The sequence below is a fragment of the Alligator mississippiensis genome, chromosome 3 (genome assembly GCF_030867095.1).
Source record: "Alligator mississippiensis isolate rAllMis1 chromosome 3, rAllMis1, whole genome shotgun sequence".
NCBI lineage: Eukaryota > Metazoa > Chordata > Crocodylia > Alligatoridae > Alligator > Alligator mississippiensis.
The window spans coordinates 219308263-219320378 of NC_081826.1; the positions used below are offsets into that span (position 1 = coordinate 219308263).

Genomic DNA, 12116 nt, shown 5'->3' on the forward strand with positions numbered 1-12116 from the left:
CTAACAGTCCATATAAATGACCGCGCGGATACGGAGTATTGACCCGCCCGATCTCGCAGGAGAAGATGCAGAAACCCGCGGGGGGCGTTAAGAGGGCGGCGACTGCTTTTTGTTGTAGTTGCTCTCATAGGGCAAATCCGGCACGATGAAAAACACGAATTAACCCTAAGGGTCAATAGGGCTAAATGCCTATTGTCCTCCTCGTCCTACAGCGCTCTCCGATTTTGCTACGAAGCAAAGGAAGTAAATAAAAACGTGACATTTTCCTGGCGTCACTGACGGAATACGGGGACACACAAATTTGTGACTGCATCTTCCTGCACTTCCCCCCCCCCCCCGCCCCACAGCGATCGAGCCAGGGGTGCATGTTAATATGGGTTTAATCACGGTGGCTCTTGTGCCGATCTGTGCCATGATGGGATTAAACAGAGGATGGGTTTCTGACTATAAAAATCAAGGGGGGGGGGAAGTTTACCAAGTCTCCCTTTGAGCTGCGCTGTAAAGAGGACGTGTGCTGCTAAGGGCGTTAAAACCAACAATGTCAGCAAGCAAAAGACATTTTCTCTAACAAGAGAAGGATACCTGAATTCCCCCCCCCTTAATAATAATAATAATATGCTTATTATTATTATTGTTATTATTAAGGGGGGGATTCAGGTATCCTTCTGTTGTAAGAGAAAGGAGTCAGGAGAAATGGCTCCGAGGGACTTGCACTTTCGCAGCGTTTAGAAAAGGAAGCGCAAAGAAAATTAAACCATCAGAGAAAGATCAGGGTCACTCCAGCAAAGCGCACGCTCCCCAAACCTCTGCCCAGGAGACGGGCCGATCCTGCGGGCTCCCTCCCTCCCTGCCCGGCCGGGGATCGGGCCCACTGTCCTCTTGCCACACAACTCCCAAGGCTGGGGTTTTTTTAAAGCGCTCGTCTCGGCGTTGCAGCGGGTTGATTTGGAGGCAAATGACTGGTTACTCGGATCCAAATCATGACAGACAAGGGGTTCTTCGGGGCTATGTCCTGCAGCCAACACCCCCGATGCAAAGCAATCACTCACGAGCGACCCAGCTCTCCCTTCTCTCCTCCAGCCAGCTTCAGTAAAGCTCGAAAAGCAAGGAAGCAGCGGACCGAGTTGCAAGGCAGATCTCCTAGCGCTCGCCCGCGGCTTGCACGCGCCAAGGTGCGTGTGCCAGCAGTGCCAGGGCTGCCCCGCTTCGCGCTCTGCACCGTGCGGGAGTCGGGGCGCTTTACTGTCATGCCCGTCTGTCTGCTCCCTCCACTTTTTCTCTTTTTTTGTAACACAGCTCTGAAAGCAGAGCACTCGCCTTCCTGCGTCTCAGAAGAGCCGAACTGAGAAGTTGTGAAGAAACAGCGATATTAATCATCATTCAAGTCAGGAAAAGTTGCCTTGGAAAAATCACCGTGGTTCTCGCAAGCAAAGCTTTGCCCTTCGGCTTTCACCCGGTGAGAGCTGCTCACTCTCAGCACGGTGCATTTCACAAGCCCCCTGCGAGACGCAAATCGTTATCAAATCCACCTTTAATGCTATGATGGGGTGGGGGGAGAAAAAAACTCTCCAGACTTCACTATTATTCCCAAATGCCCCCTCTCGATCGCTATTTTTTTTTTTGTTTAATCTTTCTCTCTTTAAAACCTTTATCTTGCAGATTTACAGAGCTGCTCTGAGAAGGAAACCATGTATCGCCTGAAGAGTTTGGGTGGCGATTAAAAGTGCATTTCAGACTCCAGGGAGGGCATGTAATTTATGGCTGAGGTCTTCTGCGCTCCACCAGCAGAAACCACCCCCAACTCTTTTGGCGACAGAGGAAAACTGCAAAGCGCAAAACGAAATCCTAAATTTAGCACTAAACTAAACTGGGCATCTGCAACACAATCTGGTCACTAGAAGGAAGGGGGAGAAACTTGCACTAACTTTCCTCTTGCTCTTTAAGATGTGACACAATGAAGACTTATTCCAGCATCAAGGCGAGGCGTTTGATTCATGAGAAGGTGTCGCTAAATGACTAACAAACGAAGCCCAGGTTGGAAATGGAGTTAGAGCCCCCATGTCCCCATCCCCAGGGGTGTGCGCTGCGTTTTTAACAGCCTGCCTCAACGGAAGTTTGAAGGGAAACCTGATCAAAAAATGCTTGCGAAGCAGCCACGGGAATCTCGGGGAGACTGGAGGATAAAAACTGTCGGGACTCTTTTACCGTGCGCTCAAGGGGAGCCTGAGAAAAAGGCATCTGGAGGAGCTAAAAAGCAGCCTGGACGCTTTTACACGGAGCCTCCTGAGCTGCTCAATGACTGAAGGCGGGGAGCTGCAGTCGATCTTGACTTGCAGAAACTTTGCACCTGGATCCCGCTTCCAGAGGCGGCTGCAACCCTGAGAACACCCCCCTGGGCAAGACTGCCTGGCCTTGGGCAGCTGCTCCGACACCATCCCAACCGCGCAGCAAAGAGATCACCCGCAGCAATCCTTGCCTCACCTAAAATCACTTAAGGCACTGTAGTCAATTGTCCCCCAGCCCGCCTTCCCCCAACTAAATCCCCAGCCAAGAGCCCGCCACGCCGGGAGCCACGCTTGGCACGTGCGGCCCCGATTTGCGAGCAGGGACGGAGCTCGGGGCTGCCCGGGCCGGGAGCTCTCCTGAACACGGGAAACTTTTGGGGGCTGCCCAGCTCCGCCGTAGAGACATCGCAGGCACCTCTAGCCCGGCCCCCTGCTCCAACCAGCTGGATCGCCGCGGCCGGGGGGCTTTGTCCTCAGCACCCACCTCCAAGGGGCGTTTGGCCCCGGGCGTTTCGGAGCGGCCCGGGCAGCCCCGGCTCGGCTGGGCTCGGCTCGGGGAGGAGCAGGGAGCCCGCGCGGCGCGGGGGTACGTACGGCTGTTGGGGTCGCTGGTGTGCTGGTTCAGGGGGATGATCTCCATGCGCTGCTGCCCGTACAGGTAATAGTCCAGCTCCTCGGCGGTGCAGCGGGGCCGCGGGGCCGGGCGCTCCCCGCCGGCCGCGCATGAGTCCTTGCCGTGCGGCGCGGGCCCGGGCGGCGACTCGGCGCTGCGCAGGGGCGCGAAGGCGGGCAGGGCGGCCGGGGCCGGGGCCGGGGCGCTGGAGGCGGCGGCGGGCAGCGGGGCCGGGCGCGGGCGCAGGCTGTCGGCGGGCGGCTCGGGCGGTGGCGGCGGCTGGGCCAAGACGCCGGCGGCCTTGAGCGGCCCGGAGCCGTGCGGGAAGAGCTGCTGCCAGTGCTGCAGGTACGCGGGGTCCACCTTGAGGAACGCCGACCCGCCGCCGGCCTCGCCGGGCTTCAGCATCTCCGCGACCTGTGGCGGGCGACAGCGAGCGCGGCTCAGCCCCGCGGGGCTCTGGACCCCAGCGCGCCCCCCAACCCCGCGCCCCCCCCCGCCCCTTACCTGCGCCCCGGGGCGGGCTGGGGGCCCGGGCCGGCCGAGCTGGGGGCGCCGGGAGGGAGGGGGGGGGCTCAGGCCGGCGGGGCGGGAGCAGCCGGGCGCGTGTGCATGGCAGGCGCTGCTGGGCTCGGCTCGGCTCTGGCAGCCTCCGGGCTGGACACGTGGGTTTTACGACAGCACCAAACACAAGTGCGTGCGCGCGCGCCCCTGTGTGCGCGGGGCGGGGAGCTGGGTGCAGAGCTCCGCGCGGCTCGCGCAGGGCAGGGCAGGGCAGGGGGTCGGGGTCGCTGGTCCCCGGGGTGCTGTGGGCTGGACGAGTCGCCTCTCATGCAGGGCGGGTCTCGCCTCGCCTCCCCGAGCTGGGCACCGCGGATTTCCCCGTGCTCTGGTGTCGGACTTGACTCCCGCCCCTCCCCTCCCCGTCTCGGGGAGATCCGTCTTGCTTCGCCCGCTGCAGGTGCCTGCCCTTGCCCTACCCCCCCCCCCCCCGCACCCGGGTTCACCCCGGCCCCTGGGTGCGTGCGGGAGCCGCCCGCCGCGCCTAACTTTCAAGCTCCGACTACCCACGTTGCTCTCCAGGTCCGCAAAGTTGCTGCCCTTTCCCTCGCAGTGGCTGAGCAAGGGGACGCCCCCCTTAGCCTTTAAGGTCCCAGCCCTGTCAAGCCCTCCCTCCCCACCCCCCCTCGCCAACAGCGCGGGGAAAAATGAGGAGAGACTCCGTCATATAATAATAATAATAACAATAATAATAATCCCATACCCCGCGGGCAGGGCGCCCACCCCTTGATGCGCTTCAGTAACGCGGGAGCGGATCAGCCCCGTCCCGTACAGACACACCTCAGCCTCTCCCTCGATTCCCCCCTTGCCCCGACCCCACGTTTCAACACGGACCCGTGTTTCTCTGCCAGGGGCCACTGCTTGCTTTCCCGCCCGTTCCTCGGGTAGAGCCTGGGGAAAAAACGAACTGTTTAGATTGTGTCTGTGTCTCCGGTAGGACGTTTTCACACCAGTTTCAACCGAGCTGGGGGCAAAACCAGGGGGAGGGGGGAAGTCTGTTTTGACTGGCGTCGTTTTGACACGGCCATCAGTCATCTGCCCCGCAGATTGATAACGCCTGGGTTCAAGGCAAACACGGCGAGGGAAAGGAGGAGGAGGAGGGGAAAAAAAGCCCCACGGTTTTTATGGGCTATAAAGCGAGCTAGAAAAGTCTTCCCGTGCCTTTGATCCGTTGTGTTGTGGCAGAGATGGTGAATTTGCAGCCCTCTCTCGTGATTATTCACTCCAAAAAGTTGCGAGATCCTGCGGGAGAAAGGCGCGGGGAGGGAGCAAAGCTTTGCCTCACCCTCCTGCCCGCGTCTGCAGCATCCTTCCGGGCAGGGGCAGGGGCAGGGGCAGGAGCAGGGGCAAGCTGCCCTGCCGAGGTCCCTTCCAGCCCGGCTTCCCTGCGAGCCGGGAGTGCGGACACTCCTCGGACGGCTCCGGGGCTCCCCTTTGTTTTCTTACTATCAGTACCGCGGCTCCTGCTTCTTCAGGACCCCCCATTCATATTTTCACTACCTCCCCCCACCCCCCACGTTTGTTTGTTGCTGCATGGGGTTAGCTACATGGGATGTTCTCCGTCTTCACAAAAGAGGACCTTGCTCTCGGGGCTTCCGTCCTTGGACATTCGTTTCACACGCGGGAGACGTGATGAAGTAGGGAAATGCTCCCGGCTAATGGGCTTAAGTGCATTGTCGATAGCTGCATGGGCTCCGGGCGCTGGCGGAGAGGTTCCTCTGTCCCGGGCGCTGCCCCGCGCCCGCTGCTGCTGCCCGGCTCCTTCCCGCGGGCACGGACCCCCGGGCGGGGGGGTGGGCTTTGGAGACAGGAGCGGGGGCATCTGGAGAGTGTCTGGAGAGAGGCTGGGACCCGTTTGAGAAGGGGAAAAAGAAGACAATGACGATGACATTATTAATAGTACTAGATGATGGTAATAACGGCAGTAACCGTAGTAATAATCACACTCGTATTATTATTATTAATTAATAATGATGATAATGACGACAGCAATAACCACCATACATTTAAAAGAAGTTGCCTTCCCTCCCGCCCCCACCCCCAGGAGCCTCAAGGCGCAGGAGCAGCAAGGAGCGCCCGGTCAGGTTCTCCAGCTCAGGGCGCGGGCCCGATCCTGCCGCGGTGCAAAGTCCGGCGGGGGGGCGAGGCAGGGTCGGGCTTGGGGCAGTCACGTCGGATTTGCGCCTTCCCCCCACACCGGGAAACCTAGCCCTGCTCTCCCTCTCCCTCCCGTGAAGTGTCAGCAAAGCAAGGGCCCAAGCAGCCTCCTCAGTTTCTCAGCATCATCATCATTATTATCATCATCATCATTAGTTACTGTTATTGTTGTTGTTGTTGTTGTTGTTATCTGTAGTCGCAGGATTACTATTCTTATTGTTATTATTACTACGTATTACGTCGTTGTTATTGTTACTAATCACACTCGTCTTGTCGGTCTAATTGGTCGAGCAGAGCGGGCCCAGCCCAGACAGGCAGCCTTTGGCCAAGGATGACCTCTGGCGTTGTGGCAGAGCCGTCTCTCTTTCTCTGTCGTTTTTTGTTTCCCCCCGAGTCTGCCTCCAGGGGTTTATCGGTTATTATTTCTTTGCTGTTTTGGGGAGGGTTTTTTTTTTGTTTTCTTGGATGCGACTTCTGTGCTTAAGGAGGCAGAAACGAGAGAAGAGAGTTTTAACCTCCTCCCCTCCTCTCTCTCTCTCTCTCCCCGGGTTTTCATTATTGAGAGGACAGGCACCGAAACAAATCCCATTGACCGCTTCGAAAGCGATCAAACCTTTATAAAAATCCATCGCCAAGGAATCGATCCGCGAATATTTGCTAGGAATTTGTTCCCAAGAAAGAGAGGAGGAGGGGGCGCGCGCCTCGCGCGGGAGGGGACCGCCGCGCTGTTTTTCTTCATTGATTAATGACCTCTAAAATAAAACGAGCGGGAAGAGGAGCCGGGATCGATCAATTAACTACCCAAATTCATCATTTTCCCGGAGATGGGTTTGGGGTTGGGGGGGTGGGGGGTTATAGCTCTAAATCTCTCTCTCTAGCCCTGGGTTTGGGCGGCCGGCGCAGGGAGCGAGGCAGGGCCGGGACGGGATGGAGGGGACGGGACCCCCGCGCTGATTTCGTTTGCGGCACCTCCAAAGTTTGCGCCTCATATTCATTAATCCCCCCGGCCCGGGGAAGACGAACGGTCGGCTGCCTCTGACAGGAGTCCGATAAAGGATTCAGCAGCCTTCCTTCTTGCCCTAGGCGACTCCTCATCCCACTTTTAAGGTCATGAGCGGCTGAGTTCATAATTCATTCATACAGACATTTATTCAGATGGGAGTCGCTCAGATTGCCCCCCCAATCCAATCCCTCGCACTTCAGCCCAGGATCCAGCCTGGAGGGAAGAGAGGGGATGCGGGCTGGGGACCTGAAGCCAGCAGTGAGCCTCTGTGTAGACAGCAAACACTGCCACTGCCCCCCTGGGCACTGCTCCTTTCACCTCCCCTCACCCATCCATCCCTGTGACACTGGGGCAGGCTCCACTTGGACCCAACGCCTCCTTGCTGTCCCCTTCCCAGCCTGTACTCCTCCCCCACCCCTAACGAAATCCTAGCCTAGACAGCCACCAAGCAGAGGGAGTGGGAGCAAAGCAGATCAGCAGGGCAGCGTCTAGCTGCAGCTGCCCACTTCCCCTGCCATCCCCCTCCCCACGAGGCTGTAGGTAGGGCTCTGAGTCTCCCTGCCCATCCTCAGTGTCTCACCCGGCAATGTACAAACAGCAGTGTCTTGGCTGAAGAAACTAAAGATCTTGGCAAGCAAGAGGCAGGTCCTAAGGGAAGGAAAGAGCCTCACCCTGGTCCTGGAGAAGGCAAGAAGCCAAGCTCTGCTGGGCTTTTGCTGCACCTGTCACTAATTTAGGGTGGTGTGGCTGGCAGGTCTGTTTGATTTACCAAGGGGGTAAGCAAGGAGAGTCGGGGGAGGCACAGTAACACCTGTAGCACAGAATCAGGTCTCTTTGCGTTACATAGTGGACCAGCTCCCGATTGCAGGAGCAAGACCAGGGGCAATGCTAAAACCCAAAAGTCTTCTCCCACTGTGTGTGTGTGCAGTAGCAAGGAGCAGCGGGAGCTAGGACAGAGAGCCTGCAGCGGTCCTGGGGGAAGCGTACTGGAGGGGATCTGTGTGGCCCAAGGTTCCTGCTAAGTTAACCTGACAGTGAAGACTTCCCACCTGGCAAGTCCCAGCCCTGGCCTTCTTCCCTGATGACCAAAGGCATCAGGGATCCCAAGAAAGCCCCTCATTCCTACATACTGCGCTGGAACAGGCCAGAATCTCTAGACAGGGAGCCTACAGAATCTTCCACTTCCAAATTCATCCCACCACACCAACCGTCTAACTCAAGTATTCATGACCGGGCTCTTTGCCACTCAATGCCCTCTTTCACCTTTCCTTCTCCTCTTCTTCAGGATCCAGCTGGCAAAAAAGGGCTCAACCATTTGGCTGACAAGGGAAGAGAGAGGCAGGGCAGCAGCCCGCACTCTCATCGAGGTGTTATACACAAGACTCATCACCCCTGTCCAACCCCTCACTGACTCTAGGCCCACAAGGGAATTCTGCCCTAGGAAGGCCACTTCGGAGGGGAGTTTAGTTCTGTCTTCAGAGCCAAGGCAGGTCAACTGTAAGCCCTTGGTCTTGGTGGCCCCTGTTCACACAGAACTGAGCTGAGGCTATTAAACAATTTCACAATTGGCCACCAAGCAGATGCCAGCCAAATGATGAGTTCCCAACACTACTGAACTGCTGGGGATGTGACCCATTGACCTTAGAGGTGAAAGGCTCTAGAGTCTATTACCACTGTAAAATTCCCTGAGCCATATAAGTCCCAGTAATAAAGAGACTGAAAAATTTATGTCCACCACTAAAACAAAACCTATTCTGAGCAATGGAAATGATAGGCAGAATGTTTAAACCATGAGAAAATGAAGTGTTCAGCTCTAAAGACAAAGTAAAAGAAACCCCATTACAAATGCAACTAAACCCTTAAACAAGGCAAAATAAAATAATTTCTCTTGCGGAGCAGAAACTGGGGATTGACGTCCCCTCAGGTGTGAGATGGTGCTTTGAAACTATTTGTTGGGCTTGAACAAGAGACCCTTCAGTGCCCTTCTATTCTATGACCCTCTCCCCAGCTTATAATTCCTCTTTAGGACTTCTTACCCTTTGAAACAGAAGGAAGGAGTGTAATTCTGGGGGCAAAGGCATATCCTAATATTGTTCTATAATTGCCACTGAAACATATTAAGCAGTAAAAACAAACAAACAAAAGACCCCAGATAATATAATCTGAGCATGTATTGACCTAACCACTAATATCAGAGTACCAGTGCTTTGTTTCTTCTGCTTTTTATTAATTTTTATAATTTTATACCCCTGGGTATTGTGTCCTCTAGTGGCTCCTCCTCCTCCTGCCCCTGCTGTGCCACTGTGGGCATGGGGGAAGTTGCAGCAGGGTGGCTCCTGCCCCGCTGTGTGGGGCTCCAGCTCTAGCTGCCTTCCACCCACTCTGCCTGTTCAGCACAACAAGCTGCCACTTGTGAGCAGGTGAGTGAATGGAGGGTGGCCGAAGCAGTGCAGCAGGGGCAAGGGGAGGAGGAGGAACAGGAGCACCTTGGGAGCCAAGCAATACCCAGGCAGGGGCAGCCACATGGAAGCAGCCCTGCTGGGAAGCTGTGCATGTTGGCCAGGGCCAGGGACTGCAGGTACCCATGGGATTGTGGCGCGGGGCTGCCCTGGGTGGAAGCAGGCAGGGCTTGGCCCCATACAGAACATCATGGGGACAGCTGCAAGCTGGATGGGGAGGAAAGGAGAGGAGCAGAACACACTTATACCATAGTGTCCAGGGCGAGCTCTGCTGCACATGCACCCTGCCCCCTCTCCTTCCCCCCACTCCTGGCCAACTCCTGGGACCTAGCACAAGGGCAGCCCCCTCACACCTTCCTCTCATACATTATACAAGGGTAAGACTTTATTCTGAGCTATTATGTAATCACTTCTATACACGCTACTTAAAAAAAACATAAATCAGGACAAACATTTTTTTAAAATAAAATTCAAATAGGTTATAGCAGATGCTTGATTTTTAGTATACAATTTGGGTTTTTTATTTGTTAAGATATCTTCTAAAAGGTTGTACGTGTGCAGCCCTCACAGCTCACCAAAACTCATTAAGTGGCCTTCCAGCCAAAATAAACTGCCCGCTCCAATTCTGACACATTCTGACTAGTGCCCCATTAGCGACTAGTGTGGTCGCTCTCTTAAAGTGACAGGGACTAGAGGCTCTCTGTTACAGAAGCACTAGTTTGGGAACTGCTACACCAGACCATTAGGCTGCTGTTGCAATACAAATAAGAACAGTTCACTGAAAAGATACCATTCTCATAACAGGAGTGCAAACTTCTCTGCACAGTCCCCACAAATGTGCCTGAACCTTGTCCTGAAGGGATCATCTCTATAAGTGAGAGGCTGATTCAGTGTTGATGCCTACCTTTTGCCTCTCTGATGCAACTGAAGCTAACCAACACAACTGTTGGCAAGGATAATTTTTTTAAAGCAGTATGAACACGTGCCCAATAGAGACCAGCAACTTTTTTTTGCATACATCACTAAATAGCAATTAGGTATTAACAGCTTTCAGCTATTAGTGGCACTGGAGGTTTCAAACTTTTACTCTTCTGTCCCACTAGTTTCATTCATGAGCTATCTAGTTCTCAATACAATTTTCCTGAAAAATGAAGAAAATTGCAACACCTATAAGCAGCTTTGATTTTGCTGTGTGAAGTAAGATAAAAATAGTTTACAAATATTAGTACTATACTTATTTCTATAATTCAGTAGCTTTATTTTCTTTTTCACTTGCATATAACACATTTTATTAAATTTTCAAAAGTTATTTTGTTCATATGTAACAGGCCTATCCTGCTCTAATTTAAGTACTGACAATGTAACTTCCTGATTAAACAAAAATCAAGCATGTGAGTCTAATTTTCATATGAAATGACCTCATATACATGTGTAAAAAGGGTATTTGTATATTTGAACAGCCAATTCTGCACCTGTCCATCTGCATGTACAACTAGAGCGACCACATTTTCAGAAGGGGAAGGCAGGACACGTGCCTGCCTCTCCCTCCGCTCCCCTCCTCACCCGCCACTGCTGCTGCCAGACCAAAGCCAAGTGGAGCAGAGCGGGGCATGGATGTGGGCTGCCCGCTGCAGGCTCAGGGCTCCCCACCCTGCTGCCTTTCCCTCGGGAGCCCTGCACTGGCTATGTGCCCCCTGTCCACCCAGCAGCAGCAGGGGGCACAACTCCATGTCTACCCAGCTGCAGTTAGGCAGGAAGGGAATGTAGTGCCATGGTGGCATGGCCAGCACAGGGCCCCCAGGGGCAGGGCAGGGCAGGGCAGCCAGTTGGGGAGCCCTGCGGCCACAGCAGGCAATCCACATCTGCCCCTACCTCATGCACAAATCTGGGAGGCACGTGCCCCTCCATTCTCCTTGCCCTCTGGACAAGCCACCCATGGCTCCATCCCACTCCATGCCCTGGCCCCATGCCCCACCCTGGTTGGGCAGCACTCCCAGCACCTGCCCCATTCCCTCTTTCACTGTGGGGGCCTCACACACCCCCATACCCCACCCCCATAGTCTTACCTGCAGGAAGCTGCTCTTCAGGCTGCCTGGCTGTGTTCCCAGCCCCATGCATGTGTGCAGGCACTCACGTGCATGTGGCACCCCCTGCATCCCGCTCTCGGCAGCCCCTTGCAGGCTGAAATGCTGCCCACCTGCAAAGGGAAACCTGCCATTTCCCATGGATCCCTGCATGAGATCATGAATCCAGGACAAATGCTGTCCCAGTCGTGCAGCCCGGGACCAGGACTTCAGGTTCCCATTGTGGGACTGTCCCACCCAATTAGGGATGGGTGGTCAAACTATGTACAACTTCATGGTTACCACACCTCTACCTAGCTGATAAAATACATGTAACATACAGCTTATACATAAAACAGCATTTGTTTTATTTTCAGAGATTACAATTGCATGCTGAATCTCTAGCATTTGCTGAAATTCTTCTTTCAAATGAAACTGACAGTATAACAAAAATTACAAAACCCTGAAAAGAAATACAACTTAAATATTAACTTTCATCCTATTTTGGAAAACATCTTCAAATTGTATATTGGTATGGCTTTCCAGAATTAATATGTATGCTAGAATCCTCTCAATTTCAGATACAAGGTTACCTGTTAGAGTTCATCTTTAAGCTTAGCAAATGCACCCATAAAATTTGGTTGTATTATATTTCACAAGTTCCTGACAGAAGTAGCTCAGGAAAGCAGGCCCTCAGTTTTCTCACTGTTAATGGCAAAATGCTCACTGACTTCAAGGGTTCCAGGTTTCAGCCTCCATATTAATATTTGCAATAGCCTACTGTCCTATGGGCCCAGGATTGCAGTGCTTATGCATACATAACTCCCACTGATACACGCAGCACCTTTTATACTTCATAGAGTTCTTTGTCTTCACAGTGTCCAACAATAATTTTGTTCTCAGACTGCTGTTGTAACAGAAAAGATGATTCATGGTAAAGCACACCTCAGAAGACAAAAAATAGGAAGACACAGG

At 54.0% G+C, this 12116-nt stretch overlaps 1 protein-coding gene across 4 annotated transcripts in view; it reads right to left on the reverse strand.

Annotated features, from left to right (window-relative positions):
* The window catches only part of PRDM6 (PR/SET domain 6), a 124039-nt gene extending 120382 nt beyond the window's left edge, over positions 1–3657 (reverse strand). The window contains exons 1-2 of one of the 4 annotated variants that reach the window (XM_059724909.1): positions 3406–3657; positions 2880–3315 (exon numbers count right to left, since the gene is read on the reverse strand). In XM_059724909.1, coding sequence (XP_059580892.1) covers positions 2880–3306 — 427 coding nt within the window. In that variant the 5' untranslated portion in view covers positions 3307–3315; positions 3406–3657. The remainder of the gene's footprint in view (positions 1–2879; positions 3316–3405) is intronic. The other 3 variants (XM_059724908.1, XM_019478070.2, XM_059724906.1) reach the window with 3 other exon arrangements.
* Positions 3658–12116: the final 8459 nt, after the last annotated feature.